General features: G+C 53.0%; 11 protein-coding genes across 11 annotated transcripts; 4 read left to right on the top strand and 7 right to left on the bottom strand.

Moving 5' to 3' along the window:
• Window positions 1–85: 85 nt before the first annotated feature.
• On the bottom strand, window positions 86–2250 carry BDW74DRAFT_168325 (Zn(II)2Cys6 transcription factor; the record flags this gene model as incomplete). Its single annotated transcript, XM_073726806.1, has 3 exons — window positions 86–667; window positions 739–2011; window positions 2099–2250. 3 exons carry the CDS (start codon window positions 2248–2250, stop codon window positions 86–88), a joined length of 2007 nt encoding a protein of 668 aa, XP_073583473.1.
• Window positions 2251–2667: 417 nt separating this feature from the next.
• On the top strand, window positions 2668–4548 carry BDW74DRAFT_178829 (aldo/keto reductase; the record flags this gene model as incomplete). The annotated part of the gene is made up of 5 exons (XM_073729286.1): window positions 2668–3504; window positions 3557–3727; window positions 3784–3927; window positions 3992–4162; window positions 4234–4548. 5 exons carry the CDS (start codon window positions 2668–2670, stop codon window positions 4546–4548), a joined length of 1638 nt encoding a protein of 545 aa, XP_073583472.1.
• A 188-nt stretch (window positions 4549–4736) lies between these two features.
• Window positions 4737–6985, bottom strand: BDW74DRAFT_154510 (uncharacterized protein). The gene is made up of 4 exons (XM_073724692.1): window positions 6858–6985; window positions 6716–6802; window positions 5512–6637; window positions 4737–5420 (listed from the first exon to the last, which is right to left on the bottom strand). The coding sequence occupies exons 1-4, from the start codon at window positions 6961–6963 to the stop codon at window positions 4955–4957; spliced, it is 1785 nt and encodes a 594-aa protein (XP_073583471.1). The 5' UTR covers window positions 6964–6985; the 3' UTR covers window positions 4737–4954.
• A 791-nt stretch (window positions 6986–7776) lies between these two features.
• BDW74DRAFT_178827 (uncharacterized protein) lies at window positions 7777–9671 on the bottom strand (the record flags this gene model as incomplete). The annotated part of the gene is made up of 5 exons (XM_073729285.1): window positions 7777–7940; window positions 8012–8089; window positions 8158–8238; window positions 8304–9453; window positions 9516–9671. 5 exons carry the CDS (start codon window positions 9669–9671, stop codon window positions 7777–7779), a joined length of 1629 nt encoding a protein of 542 aa, XP_073583470.1.
• Window positions 9672–11879: 2208 nt separating this feature from the next.
• Window positions 11880–13116, bottom strand: BDW74DRAFT_154507 (uncharacterized protein). Its single transcript, XM_073724691.1, has one exon. It carries the CDS (start codon window positions 13082–13084, stop codon window positions 12314–12316), a length of 771 nt encoding a protein of 256 aa, XP_073583469.1. The 5' UTR covers window positions 13085–13116; the 3' UTR covers window positions 11880–12313.
• Window positions 13117–14045: 929 nt separating this feature from the next.
• On the top strand, window positions 14046–14766 carry BDW74DRAFT_178824 (Clr5 domain-containing protein; the record flags this gene model as incomplete). The annotated part of the gene is made up of 4 exons (XM_073729284.1): window positions 14046–14161; window positions 14218–14453; window positions 14514–14672; window positions 14729–14766. The coding sequence occupies 4 exons, from the start codon at window positions 14046–14048 to the stop codon at window positions 14764–14766; spliced, it is 549 nt and encodes a 182-aa protein (XP_073583468.1).
• Window positions 14585–17508, top strand: BDW74DRAFT_28683 (ankyrin repeat-containing domain protein). The gene is made up of 2 exons (XM_073732418.1): window positions 14585–14672; window positions 14729–17508. Exon 2 carries the CDS (start codon window positions 14806–14808, stop codon window positions 17419–17421), a length of 2616 nt encoding a protein of 871 aa, XP_073583467.1. The 5' UTR covers window positions 14585–14672; window positions 14729–14805; the 3' UTR covers window positions 17422–17508.
• Window positions 17509–18808: 1300 nt separating this feature from the next.
• Window positions 18809–20372, bottom strand: BDW74DRAFT_178822 (uncharacterized protein; the record flags this gene model as incomplete). The annotated part of the gene is made up of 5 exons (XM_073729283.1): window positions 18809–19417; window positions 19478–19591; window positions 19653–19887; window positions 19945–20177; window positions 20235–20372. 5 exons carry the CDS (start codon window positions 20370–20372, stop codon window positions 18809–18811), a joined length of 1329 nt encoding a protein of 442 aa, XP_073583466.1.
• A 1336-nt stretch (window positions 20373–21708) lies between these two features.
• On the top strand, window positions 21709–23728 carry BDW74DRAFT_178821 (flavin-binding monooxygenase-like protein; the record flags this gene model as incomplete). The annotated part of the gene is made up of 2 exons (XM_073729282.1): window positions 21709–21754; window positions 21810–23728. 2 exons carry the CDS (start codon window positions 21709–21711, stop codon window positions 23726–23728), a joined length of 1965 nt encoding a protein of 654 aa, XP_073583465.1.
• A 40-nt stretch (window positions 23729–23768) lies between these two features.
• BDW74DRAFT_178820 (uncharacterized protein) lies at window positions 23769–24032 on the bottom strand (the record flags this gene model as incomplete). The annotated part of the gene is made up of 2 exons (XM_073729281.1): window positions 23769–23786; window positions 23886–24032. The coding sequence occupies 2 exons, from the start codon at window positions 24030–24032 to the stop codon at window positions 23769–23771; spliced, it is 165 nt and encodes a 54-aa protein (XP_073583464.1).
• Window positions 24033–24577: 545 nt separating this feature from the next.
• On the bottom strand, window positions 24578–25944 carry BDW74DRAFT_185587 (uncharacterized protein; the record flags this gene model as incomplete). The annotated part of the gene is made up of 4 exons (XM_073731066.1): window positions 24578–25000; window positions 25111–25287; window positions 25367–25872; window positions 25905–25944. The coding sequence occupies 4 exons, from the start codon at window positions 25942–25944 to the stop codon at window positions 24578–24580; spliced, it is 1146 nt and encodes a 381-aa protein (XP_073583463.1).
• Between the last annotated feature and the right edge of the window lie 135 nt (window positions 25945–26079).

Genomic DNA, 26079 nt, shown 5'->3' with positions numbered 1-26079 from the left:
CCCCCTTTATAGAATTCCGTTATCTACCTTGGACTCGGATTTCAACCCTCCTATCCGACAGAACCCACGCCCTTATAGCCATAAGTTATCGAAAGAAAACTCCCTCCTGAATACTAAACCCTGCGCTGGCAAACATCTCATCCCACTTATCTTCATCAAAGAGGAAGCCCAAACCCTCACTCTCGTAGTCGAAAGGTGTAGGCGGGTTTAGATTTGGTTGCATAGATGCCTGGTCGGATTCTACCAGGTCTGCGGTATGATTGGCGTGAGTTAGTGTGTGACCATATGTTTGATACGCATTAGGCCTTATCGGCGGCGCTGAATATTGCGCTAATAGTCCACGAGAGTGTGTGTCAGGTTGGGAACTGGCCTCCGATTGATCTACGAACCCTGGTTGTGCTCCTTCAGGCTTTTCGTGGCGCAAAGCTCTAGTGCGGCCAGGGTCCCGTTCACCAGGAATAGAGTGGGCTCTCTCTACGGGCCTCGAGCGACTAAGATGAGTGTCGATATACTCATGTAAAATCTTTTGGAGGAATCGTGCCTGCAGAGCGCAACTCGAGCTAGGAGGCGCTGACAGACTGGCAAACGTCTCCGCCGCCCCGCGTATTGCTTTCGTTGTTATTGACTCTATCTCCTGTCGTACTGAGTGTGGAGAGGATAGGAGGAGCTATACCCGGCACGAATACCTTAGCTGCAAGCCTTACAGTAATACTTGGGACAGGTAAGTAGGGCACCTACCTTGATGAGAAAGATAGCCGCATAAGCTGTCATGACATGAACCGAGTCCTGAGCAAGATATAAAAGACCCGACGAATCAGTCACAAGCTGCATCATATCCAGCGCACTCTGATAGCTGAGCCAGAAGGGCTTGAGATCGAATATCCAGTGCGTGTTCCGGATGCGCGTTTCCTGCAGAGGAACCGAGAAGAGCTGTAGACGGAGATGAGCGCCGTAGAACTTGACCAGGAATGTGTGGCAGGCGTTCTCCCTATATGAGGCCCCGGGACCTGATGCGGCATCTGAGTTGCTCGAAACTACTTTGAGCCACTTGTTCTGCCACTCGTGAATCCGCTGGTCTATAAGCCCCAGAAGGCGATCTACACCACGCGGTGGTGTTTTTGAAGGACTCAAAAGGTTGAATATATCTGCCGTAATCAACCTCAGTGCCGTGAAAGCAGAAAGTAACTGGTCATTCGGATTTGCAAGACCATCGTCATCCCTCCAACAACTCTCGGCAACGTCAATCAATTCATTGCGCTCGATCATCCAGGGCTTGCCCGTCTGTAAGCTGAGACTGCGGTCGTAAACAAACAAGACCAAGAAGGTGCGTTCTATATTCCTTGCTTCTCTTCTTTGGTACTCAGACAGTCCGTGCTTGCGACCGGCATTCGGCGTCAATTTGTGCCACCCAAGGTCCAATGCAATGCGGATGGCAAGGCCAACAGAAGTCCAGGCCCGAGTATCGTTTGGCTCCTTCCAATAGGTTAAGAGCAAGATAGCTTGGATGATCTCCGTGGACTTGTCGCCGCGGCGGAAGGAGTCGACATAAAGTTTCTCTGCATGCTCGTGGAGAGGCGGATATAAAGCGGACTCAAAGGCTTTTGCTGCAACTGCCAGAACAGTTGTCAGGAGGAATGGTGATTTTCGGAGATAGGCGAAGGTATGTAGGACCGGGTCCAGCTGGCTGATATAGGGGTTGATCTTGGACATGAAGTATTCGTGCAGGTGAGTGGCAACATGCAGGTTGATTAGACCGCGGAGTACGGGGTCATCTGGGGAGATCGAGGGGTTTGAAGCTGAATGTCGCTGCTGATGGGATGGGCTTTCGTAATCCTTGTTCTTTGGGTTGTTGGTCTCATGGTCAACGCTGAGAATATTTTGTAGGGAGAAGTTGCCCTTCATGGCTTGATGGTTCAACAGACCATGTGGTTGAAATCCGTCCGATTCATCCCAGAAGCCGGTGGGACGGGACTGGAACTGTTCTGGCGGTGGTTCTGGCACTCCGGCTTGTCTTCGCTCCTTCCTAACTAGACTTGCTTCAATTATCAGCATAAATCAGGAAGGAGCGGCTGGAGCCCTCCAGGGCGTAAGTGCCCACCGCATCCCAGGCTTTCTCCCCCGACAGTGCTCGCGAAAGACGCATGTCAGTGTCTTCCGTGTACAGCGATCGCACTTGCCACTTTCCGTCGTGGTCACACATTTCATCTTGACCTTCCGACAGGAAAGGCACGCATTGATACTGGGTGGCATCTTCAACCTTCGACGTGGGTCAATATCGGTCTCGGTACACACCAAAGTGGATGAACTGGGGCTCGTGGACCTTGACTACACGGCGAACGTTCGACTCTCCCTGAGACAGAACCTGGAAAATCGCAGGCCGCTGAAGGTCCGACCGCTTATCGTGGAGGTGGGCCCCAGCTGAGTTGGAGAAGCTGGAGTTGGAGTCACCGGCGACCTACGATAAAGGAGCGGGATATAGAACGCCGGTGCTAGTGATTCCCACCGGATAACGAGCTTTACCTTATCATTTATCAGCTGCCTCGGTATCGATATGGACACTTTGATAAGCGCGGCACATGCATCTCTACACCATCTACATGAAAAATTCAAGACGGCCAATCTATGCAGCACGGAAAGGATCTGACTAAGGGGAGAACAAGCAGCACAATGACAGCCCCTACGAAGCCCAAGGCCAAAACGGCCCACGTCAACATGATGACCGACACGATTATCGGCAATCTCCCGCTCGACGGGTTGCGGAGTATAATGCGGAATCTCCTCACGACACAGCCGAGCTTAACGCCGATCTTTGAAGAGCAGACGCGGAATTATCTGGATGAGACGGCGACGAAGTTCAGCAGAACTGCCAACAGTGCTCTGAATACAGAGACATTCTTTGCGAACTTGAGGAAGCGCGTCTGTTGTATGGTTGGGTGTGGACTGTGCTATCGGGCTTTACCGTTGTTATGTGAGGTTGTTGAGCGAGTTGGGTCGTTGGATGCTGCTGAAGCAGAGGAGTTCCGAGGGAGGATTGCGGCTGTCGATGGAGATATCGTGCAAGCCCTTACTGCTATCCAGAAGACATTGCTTGTGTCTACGGGGTCAAGAGAGCTGACAGATAAGGAAGCACAACCACTCCAAGACCTTCAAAATGCTCTGTTGGCATGCCGTGAATCCTTGCAGACCAAAGGACAAGTCTTTCTGCTAGAAAGAGGCCTCGACGCAACAGTTCAACTGCTTGACCCTTCGGCAGCCTCACAAACCACGGCCACTTCCCAATCAACCATCCCATCTGAACTCCCGCCCACACCAATCACCGAATCATTCACCCTCAACGACACCATCCAGCTCCCCCGCATCTTCACAGGCCTCTGGCAACTCTCCAGCCCAGCATGGGGCTCAGCGTCAAGGTCCAAGATGATGGAGCAGTTTTCGAGCTACGTTAGTCGTGGCTTCACGGCGTTCGATATGGCAGATCACTATGGGGATGCGGAGATTATCTTCGTATGTCTCCTTCTTTAGTCGATATATGGCAGTATTTGCTAACCACTGTCAGGGCCGGTACCGTTCCTCCAGCGCCTACCCAGACTCCATGTTCGCCGCAACAAAATACTGCGTCTTTCATCCCATGACTGTCTCCGAGGAAGCCGTGCGTGCAAACGTCACGGAACGCTGTCGAAGGCTGAACACGGAGAAGATTGATCTGCTTCAGTTCCATTGGCAGTTTGTAAGTTCTCCTGTCAGCCTCTACCCAGCGCTACTAGGACGGCTGATCGTATATAGTACAACGACGACCAATACATCCAAGCCCTGCAATATCTCCAGCGCGACCCCCGCGTCAACCTCCTAGGCCTCTGCAACTTCGACACAGAACACATGCAGCGCGTGATCGAAAGCGGCGTCAAGATCGTCAGTAACCAGGTCCAGGTGCGTCCACTCCCCTCAAGCAACCCTACCTACACCAAAAACACCTGCTAACAGAGGCATCCAGTTCTCCCTAATCGACTCCCGCCCAACGATCAAAATGGCCGAGTTCTGCCTAAAACATAACATCAAACTCCTGACGTACGGGACGCTGTGCGGCGGTCTCCTTGCCGAGAAATGGCTCGGTCAGGATCCGCCGGATCTGTATAGTGAGAGGACGACGCCGAGTCAGCGGAAGGTATGCAGCCTTCAACCAGTTTACCCTTTCACCATTATGGTCGTATGCAAAGACTAATTGGTGATGTGTAGTACTACGCCTCAATCCGCACCTGGGGCGGATGGCCCCTCTTCCAAGACCTCCTTGCCGTGCTCAAGAAAATCGGAACAAAGCACGGCGTGAGTATATCCAATGTTGCGACGCGGTGGGTACTGGATTTCCCGTACGTGGGCGCGGTGATTGTCGGCTGTCGCATGGGTGTGTCGGAACAGAGTAGCGAGAATCTGGCGAGTCTCGGGTGGAATCTTGATGAAGGTGATCGGGAGATGATTGAGGGGGTTCTGAAGAGGAGTGAAAGACTGGCCATGTTTGAGGGGATGGGGGATTGTGGGGGGGAGTATCGGTAGCATTGCATACCTAAACAATGGGGCAGGGTCAAAACCAAGTATATAATCACATCGTAAGTCAGCAGTGAAGGTATCTTGGTGCTATATTCACGTCCATTATATCCAAATCCAGACCAAGTTGCTGGCCCTACTATACGATGGTATATAGATTACATACCCTGTCATATGCGGAATGCCAGTCAGTTTCGTTTTCCTTAAGTCTCATGTCAATCAAAGAATACCATACTGTAGTAATCTTCAAGCCCTAACTCATAGACCCTGGCGGGTGAGATTCGCTATACATTACTGTAGGGTGTGTATTCTACACCAACAAAAAAAAGACATTAAATACTAGCCTGCTGTAAGTCAGGCCAGACTCCAATATATCTCCCAACTTCAAACAGTAACCCCGAATCTAGGTATTCCATCAAGGCAACTCATGCCGATTACTTACCCCCCCATCCCCCAACTCTGCACGCATCGAATGCTCCGGACTTTCCATCTCCGCAACCGGAACCCCCTGTAACCCCGGCATCTCACTCTTAAGTTTATCCTGATCACCTTTAAACGTGGTGTCATCCGCAACGGGCGACGCCGAGTCCCCCGCAATGAGGCCGGGGCTGGACTGCTGCAGGTGCTTCTTCCTCCGCCTGAGAAGGAACCAAACCAGTGCTAGGATGGCTGCGAGCCCTGCGACGCCTCCGACGACACCCCCTGCGATGGCGCCAGTGTTTGTGCTCGAGGAGGTTCCTGTAGTGTTGCCGGGATTGTCAGATGGAGAGGACGTTACGGTGGTTACGGACGAGCCGGAGACGCGCTGCTGCAGGATTGATTCGAGCGTTGGGTGCGCGAAGCCCGCGGCGGGTATTGTTTTCGTTGCGCTGCCGGACGAACTACAAAGATCATCAGCACTACATCTCTCAAGTACCATAGTTCCGGAAGGACATATGGTAGTTTAGTTTAGTGTGGGAAGGGCGAACTCACTTCCCCCCAACATCCCGATAAACCACCGGCGGCACCTCATAGCTCGCATTGGCATCCAAACTCACGCGCCACTCGTAGCTCGACAGATCAAGCACACGCACAGGGTGATACGCTTCACTCTCGTCATCGCCGCTCTTACTCCCATTACAAGCGCCGTGTTCAACATATGTCCCGCCCGAGCGCACATCCCCGCCCAGGACAACCATCTGCGCGCCATTGCTCCCTACAACAGAACACGCACCACTCAGCGCATCGCGCCCAATCTTGCGGTCCTCGTCTTGCTCGCCGTTCGTGACGCCCGCGACGTCACTGGCATCGATCCACTCGAAGGCTGGGATGGAGAGGACATGCACGTCCTCGTAGGAGCGTCCGTCGCGGCGGCTCCACCCGCCGTACGCGGTGATATGGAAGGCGGTGTTATCAGGGGCCGTTGAGAGGGCCGCGCAGAACGAGACGCGGTTTGTGGGTGCGGAGCCCGACGCGCGCTGACTGTACCAGGTGTGGGATGCGATGTCGTAGAGGTAGATGAGCTGCCAGTCGGATTCGATGGGCGGGTCTGCGTTTTCCTCTAGTGTCACGGAGATATTGCGGCCGCCGAAGACGATCAGCATGCCTTCAGAGCCGGCGGGGATGTAGATCATTGCGGCGCCGTGGAGGTTGGGTACTTCCTCGCCGAAGGAGCCGTTGTTCAGGGTTTCGTTTGTCCAGGAGAGTTTGTTGGGATTAGACGCGTCGAAGCGCACCATCCCGCTCATGTAGGGGTACTGGCCGCCCAGTATGAAGCCGAGGCGTGACTCTGGGGCGGTTGCGAAGGAGGCGGCTTCGCGGCGGCCGAAGTTCAGCGCGCCGCCGGTGACGGAGACGTCGGTCCATTCGTTGCTGGAGGTGTCGTAGCGGGAGATTCGGTCGGCGGCTGTGGAGGATGTTAGGGAAGAGCGGCCGCCGAAGGCGTAGACTGTGTCGATGAAGGGCCAGAGGGCGCCGTCGGCGGAATACCCGTTTGAGTCTGCGGCGCTTTCGTAGGCGATGGATTCGGAGGGGATGGGGGTTGATTGGAGGAGGGAGGCTGGGATGGATTCTTCGACGGGGAAGGAGGCGTTCAGGGAGAGGCGGTAGAGGGAGGATGCTGTTTTGGTCAGTATAGATCTTGGAATTAGTTTGATGATGGGAAGGAGCTGGCGGTGGTATAGATGAGAGTGCATACAGGGTTCAGCATTGACATCTTGACCTCCATCAGTGAGGGTGCTGTAGTTCCCCCCTAGGAAGTAGAGCTGGTCGTTCACAATGGTGCCTACGTCAGATGTTAGTCCATTGAATCTCCAGGTTATAGTAGCACGGCCGCCTACTCTTAGTCCCGCTCAAATAACATATATCGCCATCAGCAGCGGATACGCCGTCAATCGGCACAGAACTCAGCACTCCAAGGAGTACAGCCCACGATTTCCGTCCCATGGCGGCACGACGTAAAATGTTCCTGAAAATGAGCTCAGACCTGGCTGGGGAGACGGAACATTTAAGGCTGGAGAAGCAGCGATTGGCAGTGCGGGAGGCTGTGTGGCGTGCCAACAGCCCGACGAGCCGCTAAGTATGCAGGATGCTGCCGTTCAGGGTGTGGACGGGGCTGATCATGACGCTGATTCGCAGGGGGCGAGCTGTTATTTGCTTGCGATGCTTTGGCCCCGTGCTTACGGGGTACCTGTAAGACATTTCACATGGGCATGCGACCACAGGCTGACTCTGCGCAGATTGTAGATTTGCGAACTGGTGAAATTGCTGGGAAGCGAGAATGCGGTACAGAAGAGCAGACACTGAATGACGTCCGCGTCAATGCAATAGACCCTGGTCTTAGCGCAACGCTAGGGAGCCTATCCCTAAGCTATTTTAGGATCCATGGCGCGCTGCTAGCCCTGGTGCTTGTCCGACATTGACGTCTGGGGAATGACGCACGCCATGCCGGGGCGGTTCCTGCCAGCTCACTGAGACATCCGTGCCCGACTGTCAACGTCGAAGACCCGGATGCGTTGACTAGACTGCGATTAAGGAGTATATGAATTACCAAGGCAGGCAATTGTTGTCATGAATTAGAAATGCGATCATAGGCAGTGTCAATATGAGACATCCATCGAGTTCCAATAGGACAATTACATATATTGGCCTAACGCCGGTATATTATTAGGGTTCTATGGTACCACATCTGAGAACCGATCAGTCAACGTTCGATATACAAGCCTATCTTCGCCTTGTACCTAACTTAAGTAGTTCCTGCTAGAACCAGCGAACAAGCTTCTTCCACCATGGTACTCCACACTCAACCACATACTCGCCGGTCGCTTTCTCCTGCTCGATGGCGTCGAACTCGGACTGGAAGTCGATTTCGTCGAGCGGGACGACCTTCGACTTTAGGATAATTTTGAAGAAGATGTATAGTACTGCATAAAAGTTGTTAGCATTAAACCTTCGCTACAGGGGCGATGATGGTTGAGTTGTTCCGTTGACGTACCTGCGAAGATGCCAATGTTGAGATAGGACGTCAGAAACCCAGACGCTGTGAAGTTCCCGGTTGTAAAGACATCAAATCCTACGCTATATCAGTATCGAAGGCACTCGAATAGTTGAGACTGTAGAGGAATACAGGTCGAAGCATACCAGAAAACAAAAGCACCATAACAACCATAAACAGCGTCGCCCACGCCGCATAGGGCTGCAAGAAGTTACGGTACGGAAGCCCTAAGCCACCAATCATTAGCACATCCATCCTAAACTGCCCAGGTCCAAGTGCAAGGCAAACTTACCCTCCCTCCCAAACCCCTGCCTCTTCAGCCCAGCATAGAACCTGAGGTACGTCGCCTCAATAACAACCCACCCAATCAACCCGGCAACGGTCGTGATGTTCACAAACCAGCTGAACACGGTCGACGCCTGGCTGCCGAGCGTCAGATACCCGAGCGGTAGCAGCATAACTGAAAGCCCAACGGCAAGGTACGGCGTGCCGAAGCGGTTGCATTTCTGGAAGAGGCGGGGTGCGTGTCCGTCGCGACTAAGTCCGTACAGTGTTCGACTCGCGATGAATATACAACCGCTCCCACTGCTGATTGCCGACGTGCAGACGACAGCATTGATTATATGCGGGAGGACGTCGATGCCCGCACGCGTAAATGCCAGGACGAATGGACTTTGCGAGGCAGTACCAGTCGACAGTGATAAGGACGGGTCGTCAGAGGGCACAATCAGCCCGACGATGAAGATGCTGAGGACATAGAAAAGGAAGACGCGGACGAAGGTCTTCCTCGTCGCGCTGGGAATGACATTGCGCGGGTTCCGCGTCTCAGAGCCAGAAATCGCAACGACCTGGATATTTCCGTAGCTGAAGGCGCTCGTTAACAAGACCTTCCAGTACGCAAGGAATCGTCCCGCTGATCCCGTCTCAATATACTCGTTAAACGCCCCTGGTGTCTTCCAGTACCGGAACCCGATATACTCATGATCCGGGCCTCCGCCAGCATTGATCACAATGCCGCCGATAATCAGACCAACTATAAGCATGATCTTGAGACTCGAGAAGAATACCTCACTCTCGCCGTACACCCCCACCCCACAGAAGTTGATGACGAGGATGAACACGCTGAAGACTGTGATCCACACCGCGACATTGACATCAACGTTCCAGAACTGCACGAGTGTCGCCGCGGCCGTGATCTCTGCCGGCGCAGATATTGCCATCGTATACCAGAAATTCCAGCCCGTTGCGGCGCCGAGTGCCGGTTCCACGAATTTTGTCGCGTGTCGGATGAACCCGCCGGTGTGTGGCATGAACGCGGTGATTTCCCCGGTTGTGTAGGCGACACCCGCGGTTACGAGGCCCATTGTTATGTACGCCAGAAAGGCGCCCGCGGGGCCGGCGATGGAGATCACTTGGCCGGAGCTGAGGAAGAGGCCTGTTCCCTGGAGGGCGGCGTATTGTTAGAAAGGGATCAAGAGAATGGACTTGGGGTGGCGAAGCGTACGATCATGCCCGCAATGGCAATCATGTTGATATGCCGGGATTGCAAGTCCCGCTTGATCTGCTCAACTTCGACCTCGCCATTCTGAACGGCGTACGTCTCAACATCTGCTTCCGCTGTCGTGTCGGCGTGTTTCTTGTCTATGGGGAAGGGCGCCATGATAGAAGTGGAGCGTGTATGATGGAGATGTCTCAACTCCCCTCAGGGCGAACTGGGACGAGGAGAAGTCCGGGGTAGTATAAGAGCAAAAAATGTGTCAAGCCGGCGTAAGAGCTTATCTTTTCTTGCTAAGGGGTGAGTCAAGATTAGATAGGCAGCGAGTCAGTTGCCTCCAACGCACGCTACTTTACCCCGTGCATGCGCGATGGATGGCGATGCATGGGGCTAGTGGCGCCGGCGTTCTAGATAAGAGTTGGAGACCGGTCTCCAAGTCTCTTATTTATCCGATAAGAAGCTTAAGCAGGTTTAAGATCTTTGATCGAGGAATTTTCCAAATTGCGCTTCAAGATCGTTGAATCCAGGATGGCCGCAGACGACTCCTTCCAACTGTACGACCTCCGCGTCGAAGTCATCGTGCCCGAGGGGAAGCGTATCCTCTGCGGTGCCAAAGAAGGCGACTATTTCACGCTAAAGGGCGAGATGATGTATTTGCCGGAGGGGCAGGGGATAAGCATATATAGTTTGGGTACTTTGCTGCTACCGGTTGTCGATGGACTTGACTGACTTTGACTAAAAGCGTCGGTTCTCCCCCTCCTCGCCGCGAAACAACGCATGACACATGAGCACGACTGGATGACGACGGACGCAGTAATAGCATGTCCCGATCCGCATTGTCCGAGTCAGTTGAGAATTGTTAGAACTAGTATCACTGTTTTTAGGCATAGGGAGACAACGGCTGTGCCATTGAAAAAGGAGTGATGGCTTTGAGTCCACGGGTGCGTGTACGCTGATCTCTAGGAGGAGACAGATAGAAGCGAACCTTGGAAACGTCGGATTCAATACCAGTCCGTATGTTTTGATGCCCTGCAAGTTGGTAGATACGTCTTTCAGAGAATAGCTCGCTGCGCACTCTCGATATTCCTACTCGGTGATACAATAAGATACCTTCATCACCGGCGCAGTCAACTGGCCCTCGACATCGATTGTCGCGCCTAACGAAACCCACTATGTGTCCACTACCCTAGATAGCATTGGCTCCGGTAAGTGGTATCGGTACAACTTCCCATCCAAGTACACGAGTCTCCCAACGGATTACAATCAATGGGTTTCGATGGCATCCGGCTAACAAAGAGGCCTTAGGGCTGAATTGACGTATGTCGATGCCGTCGAGGGACAGACGACCCCGCGACGACGGAGACAAAACCCAATGAGGCGATCTTCTCCAAGACCCAAATTCTCAGAATCATGGTACACGGACTGAAGTGCAGGATCCGCTCTGCTCGAGGGTGGACTTGACAATCTTGACAGCGTCGACCATCTCGGTTGGTATCTGCTATCGTGAAGCGGTAGAACAAACGAGAACTGCTACTTCGTCGGCAACATCATTTCCACAGCGGGCGTCACGCGCAGCAAGGAGAATCGGTACCACTCCAGCCAAGTCGTCGAAGACCACACACCGCTGGACGAGGTCGGATTCACGACGGTCCCTTGGGTGCAGGAAGCGATCTGGCTACTGCCCGATCTAATGGTCATTATGACCCTCGTGGACTCGATTTCCTTTCCTACATAAGATAATCTCGATCTGTACGTTGAGAGCCTGCTCCGCCAGGCTTAACTCGCTGCATTGGACATGTACCACTACTCCCTTGGCACGACCAAAGGGACATAACGTATACCTACCGCCATCCCCGCCATATCGCGACAGAAAGCCAGCGTGTCGTATGCGCGAGTCTTTGCGTGGCCGGGGGATCTGCTGCCTCATGAGTGCATCTGAAGCTGGTCTAGCTGTTAGAGTCTTGGACGCTGATGATCTGAAGCCTCCGGAGGCAGGACTTCTGGAGGAAACAGAGGCGATACGTGAGGGAAGAAGAGATAGGCTCCTCATTGCAGCCTTTAGTCTATTCACCTAAAGCCGAAGGGCCGCGGTCGTTCAGGGCTGCATATCTCACCGCGTCTGATAAGTACCAACATAAAAACAAACGAGCTTGACCGCTAGACATAGACTAGAACTAAATCGGGCTATCTCTGAGATTGGATGCTGATCGCGAGGAAAATTCCAATGTCAGAGGGAGAGTAAAAGGACCGATTGTGGCTTGAGCCCAAGAGCAATAGCACGTGACCTCCGGCGTGGAAGAGTCTATTTCCACTCGGTTCTTCCACTGTGCCGCTCCGTCCTTGTTCTTGACGTTTTCAAGTCAGAGAAAGTCACTTTGTCACACTCACTCTTAGAAGCAGAGTCAATTTCTTGGAGATACATTGACATATGCTTTTCAAAGCTCGCAAGCATATGTCCCTTTCTGTCTGGGTACTTCCGAGCTCTGAGATGCGTCATTAATGCACGCTCGTGCCTAGAGTACACGATTCGAGCCATCCGTGGCATAAGCGAGTTGTCCACCTCACTTTTACACTAAATACAAATACCACAAACGAGCTATGGCCTCAACCGCAAATACACAAAACATGTCTCTCAGATGCCCAGCACCAGATGATACCCTGAGGAAACGTCGCCTGAAGAACACGATAACAAACCGAACATGACCACTCCTTCCACAAAGAAATCTGAGCAACGCTTTTCGCAAACGCCAACCCGGCAGGCCAAAATCCCGTCGCTTTTACCACGCTCAAACTGCTCAATCTATTGCTCAAACATCTGGGTGACGGCGCTTTTGATGCTGCAGCAAATGATCTTTTCGCCGGAAGACCTTGGTGCAGTTCTTCAGAAGGCACGGGTATCGCGCTGGAGAGATATGTATTGTCTTCAGATGGCGAATGAGGTCTCCCTCGCGGCGAAAGGGGTTGAGGGTCAAACAACCCTCCCATTTACACTGAAACACGGGTAACGCGGCGAGACCGGATCGGCACGAAGTCAACACAGAGATCCAGCAGAGGGAGAGGGGGAAATGAACGCACGATGGCGGGTCCTCGTCTGTTGGGTCTGCGCTTCCAGGGTTGCAGTGATGGGAATGGATGCTTGCGCACGCACAATCGTTCGGTTTCCGCGTGTTGCAGAAGCTCGTGTATGCTGAATTCGCATGACCGAGCGCCCCTGGCGCGGAGCGCGTATGCATTGAGGAGAAGCGGGCCTGAGCATGGCGATGGACCGCAAGGAGCATTCCGGGGCCATGGCTTGTCGAGAACACGGCGGGAGTTTGCCCGACGGTTGATGTCATAGCCATGCTTGGTTGGACTGAATAGCGAGATGGGTTCCGCATAGAGTTCATTGGGTGTTCCAAGCCGAACATGGTCGTGTCCAGAGAGAACGGGTCGCCTAAACTAGGGACATCGATGGGCTCACCTGCAGGGAACAGAAGCTGCGCTCGAGCGGCCTCGGTACTCTGAGGCTCAGTAAAGCTTTCCGTCGCCAAATAGGCTTCCAGTTCAGATGGCTCGAACTCGGAACCTAGCCATGCCATGATTGATGCAAAGGCTGAAGGGCGGAAACAGTAAAGTTAAAATTCGGGAAGGTAGATCGATCGTGTGGAATCAGGTTTCTAAGGTTGCCAGTAGGTAATTCCGAAGAGATGACATTTGAAGTGATTTCGACCTGATATTTATGCGTTCCTGTATCGAACTTCCAGAGATGTGAGACAGGTTTTCGAAAGGCCTCCAAGTACGGCGATTCGGACTCGCCGCCAATCAGGGCGTCAGGCCTATACCGCCACGCCAAGAAGAGTTTGGCAGGCATCGCCCAGCTCTCCATCCATCCTGGAGAACGAGACTTGGACCAAGCCAATCAGAGAGCTAATTGGGGTGCTACAAATGCACCATTTATTCGATGCACCATATATTCGATGCACCCACCATATACTCGTCCCTGGCGACGATCCAACTGTCATCGCGGCTCATGTCGCTGACAGCGGCAAACAGCCTTCAACTTCATCATCCCAGACAGGAAACGAAGTTGATTAACTGTAGGCAGCTGGGCTCATCGGTTAGGCCCATTTTGGGCTCCGATGATGAACCACACGAGACGTAGCCACTCTCTCGCAACGAATAAGTCCTCGTCATCTCAAAGATCGGTACATCGATTTGACATAAACACAATTGTCTGTCGAAATTTAGAACCCCCAGGCTCTAAACGAAATGTCCGCCCGCGCAGTTCGGTAACAGGGGAAGATTTCTCGTTTCCTGCGGAGCCGTGGAAGCCTAGCCAACAAGGCCTTGTGTGACAAGGGGCCTCTTTGTCAGGTGGCCAGCGTGTTCGAGATTTGGAAAAGACCAATGAGGCGAAGGGCGTTATGCAGCCAGAGCGCTGCGCCGCCTTAAGAACAGCCTTGTCGTCGACCTCTTCTTCTTATTCCTCTGCACGATTGCTGACTCTGTCCATTCGGGCGACTTCACCGATTCAAATTCAGTGCACCGCAAACGAAAGCCATGGCTAACGACAAGTGGGAAGACCACAAGTCAGATATCGAGCGCCTCTATATCGATGAAGACAAGACGCTGAGAGATGTCATGAAGTACATGTCCAGCAAAGGATTTCCGAAAACGTAAGAGCTACCCATTACCCGAAGCTCACGTAAAACATCGCCTAAATATCTGGCAGAAAGTCGCAACTCGAAAAGCAAATAAAGAAATGGGGGTTCCGGAAGAATAAGATGCTCCCGCGAGGAATAGATTGGGCAGTCATCGGGAAGCGAGTTGAAAAGAGGAAGCGCATCCAAGGAAAAGAGACGGAGGTAGTCATTGACGGAGAATTGTACCCGCCAGAAAAGCTCCGGAAAGCACAGTACGGCAAAGCATTTGTCTCGACATACGATAAGTTGTCCTCGGCGTTGGATGGTAAGTTAATCCCGTTGTTAGTGCCGCAGGAGGAAAGCGCTGACGGAAGACCGTGGCCAGCTCCTTCCCCAGCAACACCCGATGGGGTGGTTTTTCAAACGCCGTCGTCTCCCCACTCGGACGTGCCTTTTCAACAGCACTTTGCAGGCTTGCGTCCAATTCGGTCGCCATCGGTTCCTTGGCTAAGGTTCGCAGGTATCATGCGCGGACAGAATCAAGGTACGAAGATCCGCGGCCACGACCGGTCAGGACTGGATTGGGCTAACTCCGCCCAGCACATGCAGCTTCGTTGCTCCAGAATGTCTCGTCCTAGGAAATTGGATTTACATCCCGCTTGAAGAAGGCCGAAGTGATGAATCGCCTACAGGCGGTCGTACCTTGGCAGCACCTCCCCAGTCCACTGGACGCAAGCATCGCCTCGCAGATAAGCGCGATGCTAAACGTTTTGATGCCCGAGGAATTTGAGGGACAACACCAAGCCCTGCAAACTACCCAGTTGAAGTTGGAGCTCTACCTGCTGTCCAACGCCCTTGCCATGCCCGATAAAAACACAGCGTCTACCGAGGAGATCTCAGAACATGACAGGCGCCTGTTGGAGACGGTTAGAATTCTACACTGGCATAGTTTGAGTCATTTTAAAACTTTTCTCGCAAGTCATGAGCCGACGGTTGGGGCCATTGCTGAGAAACTTTTTGCAAGTGCAATACGATTAGCCGATACAAGAGTAGTTAGGGCCATGCTTCAGGCCGGGATGGATCCGAACAATCCCATTCACGGAAAGAAAGGCATCATCGGCATGACTCCTTTGGCGAGCGCCGCGGATATGAAGAATGACCAGGGTCTGGAACTTTGCGAACTACTTATCTCTTACGGAGCTGATATCAACTTGAAGAACGGTGAAAACTCCCCATTATTGTACGCAATCTACAAAAACAACAAAGCAGTCATAAAGGTGCTCTGCGGCAGTGGGGCTACTGTTTCCATCGATTGTCTCGCTGCTGCTGCGACCGTGGCAGATATAAACCTCTTTGATGACCTTCTTGGTTGTTGCGACAATCCGAATGGACTATACCGAGAGACAGTTGTAGTCCATTGGGTCTCTGAAGTCACAGCCACACTATTGGGTGCGGCGGCAAAATCTGGCAGACTGGAGATCATACAGCGCGTCTTACATGCCTGTCCAGGCCTCGTCAATCAGGACCAATTCAGTAGACACTGGCATTATGCCTCTCCTCTCTGCATAGCGATTGAGTACCGCTGTACAGATGCTCTTCAAATGCTAATTGACGCGAGCGTCGATACGAAGATAGGTCTCTATTGCCACAGCACACTGATCGAACATGCTCTAGCGAAAGGGGATATCATCGTATGCAAGATTTTGATTGACAATGGTGCTCTAATTCGCTCTTCAGTGTGTTATCATGATCAAGAAACAGTCAAAAAGGTCTTGTCAACATACTTTTCTTCCACGGGTATCGTCCATCAACTGAAGATATTCAAGATTGAGACCGAAAGTGACTATAGCGAGGCGTTTAAGATCATGCTCGAGATAGCCATTGAGGATGGAGACCATATAGTCATTGCCCAGTTAGCAGACGCCGGAGCAATTGCAAGCAATTTGAGTATCGACAATATCAAAGATGTGGATACGGCAAAGCATCTCGACAAATTTGAAGCTCTGCGAGCTATTTTGGATATATCTAGCGGCGGCATATTGATAAAAACCTTGGAGCAAGGCAAGTGTGACCTAGCATGGTGGCTCATTGATCGGGATGTCAAACTACTTGATAACACATCCTATTTTGTTAATAAAACGCCGTTGATCATTGCTGCTAGGAAGGGAAACCTGGAAATGGTGGAAGGCCTCATTAGCCGCGGGTCGAGAGTGACTGACCGCGAGCTCGTTGAGGCTGTACATCACATCCAAAACGAAGGCGGCAACATTGACGTGCTTCAACGCCTTCTAGTTAATTTCCGAGGCAGTGCCCCGAGCGCAGTCGCACTCGCCGGGTTCGGACATAGACTGGATCTGTTGCAGCTCATCTTTTCGACAGGCGCAGACTCTACGGGAGTGCCGACAAACCCTGGGAGGGTATACAGCTGGCAAAGACCTGGTAAACTCGAGGACGGACATGAGGTTGTCTACATTCAATACACTCACTCGGCTTTGGAGATTGTAGCGGCGGGAGGCAGCAGGTTGGCTCTGGAAGCGGTGATGCAGTCGACGTCTACTGACTGGGATCCAACATCGGCTGGCCGTGCTCTGGCCCTGGCCATATACTATTACGGGGCAGAACTGGTCGATCAACTTTTACAAATGCGCCCCAACATCAATGAGAGGTTCAAGCTTTCCGATGGCCCAACCTACACAGCCCTTCAAGCTGCGGTGGAGAAACAACAAGTTCCCCTCGTTCGCAAGCTGCTCGATCTTGATGATATCGATATCAACTACCCTGCAAAGGGCGTGTTCGGTCGTACAGCCTTACAGCATGCGGTGGCATGTGGAAACTGGGAGCTGATAAACCTTCTTTTGAGCCGAGGGGCCGATGTTAACAGCCCACCTGCTCGATATGCAGGTGCGACGGCATTGCAGCTGGCGGCCATTAAGGGGTATCTACCACTTGCTAGTGAGTTGATCCAACGTGGAGCGAATGTTAACGCAAGAGGTGCACCTGACGATGGGAGAACCGCCCTTGAGGGTGCAGCGGAACATGGTCGGATTGATATGGTTCACCTGCTTCTCGAACACGGGGCCTCGATTCAAGGCAGATTTGGCAGTCGGCAACATTACCGCGCCGTATGCTTGGCACGGAAGAATTGTCACTATGCCACAGTGAGAGTGTTAGAATCCTTCATGGAGAAGCTGGTCCCAGTGCAGGGTGAGATTGTGGAGGAATCTGAAGACTCTGAAGACTCTGAAACTTCTATAGACTCTGATCATGTGAGCGAATCGGAACTTGAAGACTGATGGTTTGAAAGAATCCGAGGAGTTCGAAGGGTCGATTAACTTTTCGGGCTCTGAGAACTAAGAACTACAAGATATCGCAGGATGATATATTCCGAGCACATGTCCATCTTGTTATGTTCCATGTCATCTCTTAGTATAAGATTGTCAATGATCATGTTTCTTCTATCTTCATCTTTACAGCGTCATTCTTACGTCCCAACCCCAACGTGCCTTACTTCTTCCTTCGCGTACTGACTGTAGAATACGATGGTCTGTTTGAGTGTATATCCCACGTCCACGTATTCAGAATCCTACCAGATCCTATTATACTTGCGCTTACAGCCCCGAGTACCTTACTTCGCACCGGCATGTCTTCTGTCTAATTCGAGTTGCAAATAGAAGCCCTACTCTACGTATGTGCACCTCAGCTCGTAACCTCGTCTTCGCGCGACAGTGCGCAGAGGGCTTCTCGCGAGATCACGATGACACAAGGCAGGAGATATTGCTGGATATCAGTATTTATCTACTGGCGCTGGCGCTGGGCGTCATCCGCCTCCGGCTAAACCGCAAACATGATGGCATGGACAGCATAGGGAATTGCCAGGCGGACTACGTCCTAGGGTACTTAAATGGCCTACCTAAGATACCAATCTTGATAACTCTCCACGTCCGATGCCAATCCATATCCAGGCTAGCTACGCTAAAAAGAGCTAAGCTTTAGCAAGCTTATACTAGGGTCGGATTGGTAACTATTGAGGCGGCCGGGCCTTCTACCGAGGATACCATATGGGATAAGTGCAGTCTATGGATAGTTTGAAACCTAGAGATAGGTACAATATACCCGCGGACTGGGAATGAATGTTCAGTGTAGGGTCTACCATTATATATCTAGCTTAGTTGTATATTTAGGCCAGATACCCTAGTGCCAAACTACATACACACCATGCATGACCTAGCTAGAATTGATGCCGTATATTTATCTTACACCTAGAGCAACAGTATTTGTGCTTAAATGATCGCGGACAGCTAAATGCGTGGGAGGTATGTCACAAACAGTTAGGCATAGAACTAAAGCTACGAAGTGTGCTGTACATAGAAGTACTGAACAATGACGAGATGAATTTATCAAGAAATACCTGATAAGCAAGAATTAACGTAGCGGACAATAGCGCTTTGGTACCTAACCTATATAGATAGGTTTATAGGTGTATATAAATCCCGAGAACCCCATAATGCACCCGTCGCGCAATGCAGCCTATCAACCAACCCGACCAGACCAGACCAGACCCTAACCATAGACAAAAAAGAAGAAAAAAGAAAAAGCAAGGAAGGAATCCTAAAGAGCGACGTGCCGCAGCACCCGACAAGAAAGCACCAAAAGAAAGTTTAGTAGAAGACGAGGTCAAAGTCAAACATCCCTCCTCTCAACAATCGTCTCCCGCACAACCTTAATCCCACTCAACTTCTCATCTCCAATCGAATCCAGACTGCTCCCCAGACTACTCGCCCCCTTCGGACTCGCATGGTTGCCGCTCGTGATAACCGCCTCGGCGGCATTCGCATCACGCCGAAACGCCTCCATGCTCATCTGTCTCTGGACACTCATGCGTCCACCGGGACTCATACTCCCCAGTCCATATTGTCCCTGGGTGTGATTAAACTTCTTACTCAGCATCGCCATCTCATCGCCCTCCTCGTCGCCCGCAACAGCCGTGGTCTCGGAGTCATCGCGCCACTGTGTGTCGGGTATGGAAAGCGGGTGTCGGAAGCGCTTTTTCTTGGAAGCTTGCGACATGCCCATGAAACTTTTGCCGCCTGATTTGCCGTTCTTGTCGTCCGTTGAGGCGAGCGGATAGGATTGGGAATGGGCTGTTCGGTGCGTCGTCATGTACAGTCCTGCGCGTTTTGCGATGCGCCGCAGGTACGGATAGATCATGGGGGCGTTGCCGATTATCACTGCGACGAAGGTCTCGCGGCAGGCCCAGGAGCCGGCTTGGGAGGCGCCGTTTGCGCCAGCCTAGATGCTGTTAGAACTTGTTCTCTCAAAGGAGGTGGAAGTGGAGGGTCGGAGGCATACGGTGACGATCAGGACGCAGCGCAGGATACCAGCGGCCATGACGAATGTTCCGCCGGAGAAGAGGACGAGGAGCTCGAGTTTCTCGCGGATGGGAAGGCGCGCTTTGAAGAGGATCTGTCGAACCGCATTAGTTTTCCGCCTCTTCGGTTTGATCCATGGTCGGCTGTGTGCATACCGGCATCGGAATACTCAGCAGGTAGACATCCGTCGCAACGTTCAGCGTCACCGTAACATAGACATCAATCTTCGACACAGCCGGCTGGCAGTAGTTCCCCGGGTCGGGATAGATCTGCCAGTTCTTGTGCATCGGGTGGCAACCGAACAAGATACTACAGATGACAGCGATATACGTCGCGCCGATAAGTACATATGCGATGCGCACGCGAATGCGCATGTTGACAAGACCAGCCCTATAGCGCTATCGTCAGCAAAGCTTATCTTAGTTTGGTTTGTGGTGGCGAACGCACGTCAACCGCCCATAAAACACCGCCATGCAAGCCTTGAGCAGCCACAGCAGGGTCGTATACAGCGACCAGCCCAGCACCTGCGTCTTCGACCCGCCAACGCGCAGGTGGTATTCCTGGGAGTCGGGGTGCTTGCTGAGCTCGAGGCGCTGCGCATCCGTCATGCTGTTGTTTGCCAGCCCCATCCACCATGCGCCTACGCAGTATGCGGCGCCTGTTTCGAGGCCATAGACGACCTTTGCCACAATGATTGTTAGTACTTATATGGATCGGAAGGCGGGAAGGAAGCGTACCCCTGCCAGCGGCATAAGATAGTCATCGAGCTGGAAGCTCTTGGGCCCCGCGATGTTCCATCGTGCGATGACGCGGAGGACGATGGCAACGATGGCGAGAGCGAGGAGGGTGAAGGCTTCGACTTCGAACTGGGCCATTTTGTCTGCTTGCCTTTCCTCGGGGAGGTCAAGATCGAGGTCGAGGTCAAGTTAAAGTCGAGGGATCGAGTTGAATCGACTCGACTCAGTCAAAGATAGTCAGGCACAGGGTCCGGTTCGGTTCGTCAGGTATAATGTAAATGAAACGGGACAGGAACCATGGAGACGCGGGAGAAGTCCTCCCAGAGCGAAGCCAGAGTCTGAGCCAGAGCGAGCAGAGCACCGAGCAAGGGGCTCGGTCCATTTTTCAATATCCAACATCTGTCGTGTCATGTCATATCACAAGTCTCCTATTAGCATTACCAAGATAGCCAGGTCCACCGTGCGCCTGTGAGGCAATCCACATCCGCCATGGTCCATTCGGATGCCCGGATACCGACGGAAGCTGCATAGCAAGCAGCTGTTGTGGGAAAAGGCGACTGGGGATCAAATGAGGAGTCTGCAGGCGATATGAGGCGTCGGCCGTTGCTGGCGAGAGTGGATGGATTGATGTTCATTGCGTTGGGCCTGTCGACGATCGGCGGTGGAGTTGTGACAAGACTAAGAGTGACACTGACACTGACAGCGAGGGGAGAAGTCTATTTTCGGCCAGCCGCGAACCAGAAGTTTCTGCACCTCCACCCCACCACTCTCAGTGTCAGTGCATCGACACTTCATCACTTCGACAAAAGATGGATCCTTCAGGAATCCCATCCATCACTTCGACAATAAGTCAAGCACAGAGTTTGCGCACAGACCGATCGCTCCTCCCAGCAGAGATCGCCCAGCTCGGTCTACTGCAGGCTTAATGCATCCCATCACAGCATCTTCCCTGCAGGAAAGTCTCCCCGACAGCTGCAGTCAAAGCTCCCTCTCGGCTCCCTATCAGCTTCCTATCAGCGCCTTTAATTTCCGCCGTGCCGGAGAGCTAATCCCTGCTGGGTGAACGACCGGTGAAGTGGTGCCGCTATGGAGACGCTGTGGGGGAGTGGACGGCCGTTGTGCCGCCCGGAACGAACTTGCTTTTCCAAGAATGCACCAACTCTGGAACTCCGGAGTCCTGCAACAAAGGAACGGGGTTCAGTTCGCGGCAGATGGAAGAGGCCTGGTCCCGAGCTGCAGGCGACTAGACAACTAGCCCGGTCTCTCCTTGCTGCTGGGAACTGCTAGCGATTGGAATCCCGGCCAGGATATTGCACCAGCGACCACCGCCGCAGACGATATATCCCCCGTCTTGTCCGGGGTCCCCTGCAGCCCTCAGAGGTACTTTTACTCCGTCAACTCTCCGACTCGTCTCCTGCACCTGCACTCAGCTGGATCTCCCGTCTAGTCTGCCGCTGTCGCATCCAACGCCGCAATGGAGACGTCGTCTGAGACTCTTGACCTGCTCATCATTGGCGCTGGTACGTTCCCATTGCCTTTCCCTTCTCTCTGAAGCCAATTCTAATGAAGCTTTAGGCTGGAGCGGCCTCGCCGCCCTCAAAACCTACCGCCAGATCTACCCCGCCGCGAACGTATGCCTCCTCGAAGCAGCCTCCTCGGTCGGCGGCGTCTGGGCTAAGCACCGGCTCTGGGATGGGCTCAAGAGCAACAACATGCGCGGAACATACGAGTACTCTGACTTTCCGATGAACGATTCGTTCGGCGTCAAAGAGGGACAACACATTCCGGGACATGTGCTGCAAAAATATCTGGAGAGCTACGCGGAACACTTTGGTGTGCTCAAGGATGTGCGATTGAACTGTCGCGTCGAAACTGTCGAGCACAACGAGGATGCGACAAGCGAGCTCAAGTGGACGGTCAGCTATATAGACTCTTCATCAGGCGAAGGACAAGAGAAAGAAGTCACAGTGCGCAGCCGCAAGCTCATCCTCGCGACCGGCGTAACGTCGCAACCGTACCTCCCGCACATCGAAGGCCAAGAGACATTCGCGCGTCCGCTCTTCCACACAGTCGAGATGCCAAAGTACCTCGAGTCCACGCTGCAACAATCATCCAACCGGATCGCAGTTCTCGGCGGCACAAAGTCCGCCTGGGACGTCGTCTATGCCGCCGCAACATCCGGCGCCCAGGTCGACTGGATCATCCGCGACAACGGGCACGGGCCGTGCTGGATGGCGCCGCCGTACGTCACGCCGTTGAAGAAGTGGCTCGAGAAGCTGGTGACGACGCGGCTGCTCACATTCTTCAGTCCATGCATCTGGGCCGAGCAAGGTGCCGAAGACGCGCTGGGCAACAAGGCGCGCGCATTCCTGCATGGCTCGTGGCTTGGCCGGAAGATCACGGACTCGTTCTGGAAAGTGCTGGGTGACGACGTCGTCGCGCTGAACAAATTCGACTCGAACCCGGAGCTGAAGAAGCTGCAGCCGTGGATTTCGCCGTTCTGGGTCGCGTCCGGCCTCTCAATCCTCAACTATGAGACGAATTTCTTTGACCTTGTTACGGAGGGCAGGGTCCGCATCCACGTCGACCACATCACGCATCTTTCCGAGGGAACGGTCCATCTCGCGAATTCAGGCACACTCGACAATGTCTCCGCCCTCGTCGTCGCATCCGGCTGGTCCCCAACACCAAACATCACATTCGTCCCATCGACATTGCCATCCCAACTCGGCTTCCCCAACGCCACTGACCCCCTCCCAACATCCCTAATCCAAGCCGCAGACACCGAGATCCTGCGCCGCTTCCCCAAGCTCAACGAACACCCGATGCATAACAGCCCTAGTAAATACGAGCCTTTGGCACCAGACGCACAAACTGAGTCTCAGAGTCTACACCCCTACCGTCTCACAAGATTCATGGTGCCGGCAACAGACCTCGGCCGCGAGCGCAGCGTCGCATTCATGGGCGTCGCAATGACGATCAACACGCCTCTCCTCGCGCAAACACAGGCCCTCTGGATCAGTGCGTTCTTCTCCGAAAGAGTCTCGCTGGATTCTATCGCGACGGAGAAATGCCCTGAGCAGATTGCGTCCATCCTGACCAAGACCATCTCGCCCTCACCGTCATTCGAAGCAGACATCGACACCAAGAAACCCAGCGCAACCGTAACAACCACAATCACAACCCCCGAAACCGAACCTCTTACTCCGAAAAAAAAGAGCGGGAATGGTTACTTCAACACCCTCTACGAAACAGCGCTGCACACGCAATTCGGTGTGCACCGGTACCCCGGCGGTCTTGGGCGTCGAAACCCCGATTTCGTCTTCGATGCGATTCCGTATGTTGATATGCTCCTAAGGGATCTGGGACTGTCGGGAGCGAGGAAGAAGGGCGGGTTTGCGGAGAGGTGGTTGCAGCCTTATGGGGTTGAGGATTATGTGGGTGTTTTGGGAGAGTGGATGGGGAGTGCTAAGAAGGGTGTTGAGGAGGTTTGATTTCATCTGAGATGGACGGGGAGGTGCTTTCTTAAGTGCTTTATGGGACAGGTTTGTGCTGTGGTTTTTGGTGTTAGTTTTGGGGAGAGGTAGCTTGGTGCATAGACATTGGGCAGTCGGGGTAGGCAGTGGTGGACAGGGGTTTCTATTCTCATACCCAGTTATTTGTTTGATTCTTCTTCTTCTTCTTCTTCTTCTTCTTCTTCTTCTTCTTCTTCTTCTTCTTCTTCTTCTTCTTCTTCTTCTTGTCACTTCTTTCCTTTCTTTGCTTGTTTCTTCGAATATGATTTTGAACGGCCTCCATCCTACAGTAGAGTACCCTAGGTATGCAATACACTGCGTTGGCCAGTACCTCTACCCCTACCGACCCGGCCCTAACCTTGGAATCCCTGCACTCGAGCCTGGGCAATGCTTGACATGAGTTGCAATTAAAGGTATACCAAGCCAAAACCTTGTCTATGGCCGGGAGGGGTACTTCAAAGTGCACGCATTGAAGGAGACGATCAGGACGGGAAGGGAAGCTTGGGATTGGAGTGTTGCTTCTGTTTTCGCATCCATACTGCCAGTACTCGAGTCATATATAAGGTACTGAGTGGAACATGGACATTCCAATAGCCTCAAGCTTTGCCAAGCCCAAGTTCAATTACATCTATATACCCTAGCTTGCGCTATATGAGAAATCTCCAATTCAACTCCGGGGTATCAGTGCCTCTACCTAGGTACCACTCACTTCAAGCCCTAACCATGGCCCTTTCTTACTCAGGTTTGGCATCTACAGCATGACAGGACCATACATCTAGAGCACCACCAAGTCGACGCCCAGCGAACCAAGCCTAATACTCAAGCCTCTCAAAAACCGCGGCCCCCCTCCTCATCAACCCCCTCAACCGTCCCCCTCGCCCGTCCAACCCATCTTACATGCCCATTCCCCTTCTCCTGCCCTTGTCCATTCCCACCTGCACCCCCGTTTCCACCTCCATCTAGAATCTCCACATCTCTAGCAACACTAGCCCTCGCCCCCGGAAATCCAATCTGGAACCCACTGACAAGACCCCCCTCCGTCTCCTCCGTGCCGGGGTTGATACTCACCGACCCAGCCTCGCAGCCTGAACTCACAGTCTCGCCGTCGCGGGATAAAAAGGAGCTCACGACTTGCTCTGCGTTCGAGCCGACGGGGGTGTAGGACAGCCAGAGGAGCGAGTGCAGTCCCAGATGGGCTCGTCCGCGCGTGAGGGATTTCGTGGATGTTGTGAAGGGCTTTGAGGACCAGATCTACACCCATCCCTATTAGTACTCGCATCTCCATGCCAAGAACCGCCGGAGCGTTCTGCGTTTCCAGTTCCCTTTGAAGGGTTGGGGAAAGGAAAGGAGAGGAGACGCACCTTATCGTGAAACTCATACCCCTCAAACCCCAATCTCTCCCCGTTGACGAGGATATCAACGACCGCAACAGCATCAGGCAGGATCCCAATCCATCCAAGTCCGTTAGATGTCGATCCAAGAGCAAGGCTGCTGCTGAAGTTCGTCTTGCTCGAGCATAGCGAGTGGGAATTCGTAATCTACACACACCCACACCCGCCCACGCATCAGTAACCTTAGAACATAGCTGGAGAGGAAAGGAAGAGAAGGGGTCCATACACGCTCCATACTAATCCGTCCCGAAACATTAACATTGTTCTGCGGCTGCACCATCCCAATCTCAACCTCATACCCCTCCTCACTCCCCATCCAGCCGCCGACCGCATGCCAGATCGCAACGCTCGAATCACCGGATCCATGGAGGCGCGCGGATTCCGCTTTCTGGGTATGGCGGAAGATGCGTCCGTCAGGGAAGGAGAGAGCGAGGTACGCCCAGAGGGCGTAATTCTCGTCTCCCTCACTTTCCACGTTCACTGGAGATGACGAGGAGCTTGTGCTGTTTGCCGGAGGAAACGAGAGCGGAAACCCAGTCCTCCCGGAATTCGAGAATGTAATTGCCACGCTTGCGTTCGTGTCCTCGGTCGCAATGGCGTCGAAGTGCCACCAGCCGAAAGAGGAGGTATTGGCACGGGAGAGTTTCGGCGCATCTAGGTCGGATTGATCGAGGCTGGGTGAGATGAAGTCGGCGGTTATAGGGCCCGGGGAGATGGTTGTGGGGAGGTTTGCTGTGTAGCGGGCTGTGACTTGACCAGTACACAGTAGTAAGATGGTGAGGGGAGGAAGGAGAGGGGAAGCATCGTAATGGAGAAGGATTGGTGGTAGTTTTGACGGGGTTGAAGTGAGGTGAGGAAGAAAGAGAATAATGGAGGTATATATCTGCAATTCTGTTCTACTTTCTGTCCTGCATAGTATAACCGAAGTGTATATAGTAA

Source organism: Aspergillus multicolor (assembly GCF_047715735.1).
Source record: "Aspergillus multicolor strain CBS 133.54 unplaced genomic scaffold BDW74scaffold_14, whole genome shotgun sequence".
Classification (NCBI taxonomy): domain Eukaryota; kingdom Fungi; phylum Ascomycota; class Eurotiomycetes; order Eurotiales; family Aspergillaceae; genus Aspergillus; species Aspergillus multicolor.
This window is presented reverse-complemented; position numbering and strand designations above follow the sequence as displayed.

Bases quoted from the DNA above. Each gene is read 5' to 3' on its own strand.
- BDW74DRAFT_154507 (XM_073724691.1), bottom strand. From the start codon at position 13,084: ATGGCATGGCTAGGTTCCGAGTTCGAGCCATCTGAACTGGAAGCCTAT.
- BDW74DRAFT_154510 (XM_073724692.1), bottom strand. From the start codon at position 6,963: ATGGGACGGAAATCGTGGGCTGTACTCCTTGGAGTGCTGAGTTCTGTG. The intron at 6,803-6,857 runs GTAGGCGGCCGT...CATCTGACGTAG, and splicing joins TTATTTGAGCGGGACTAAGA to GCACCATTGTGAACGACCAG. The intron at 6,638-6,715 runs GTATGCACTCTC...TGACCAAAACAG, and splicing joins AGATGTCAATGCTGAACCCT to CATCCTCCCTCTACCGCCTC.
- BDW74DRAFT_28683 (XM_073732418.1), top strand. From the start codon at position 14,806: ATGAATCGCCTACAGGCGGTCGTACCTTGGCAGCACCTCCCCAGTCCA.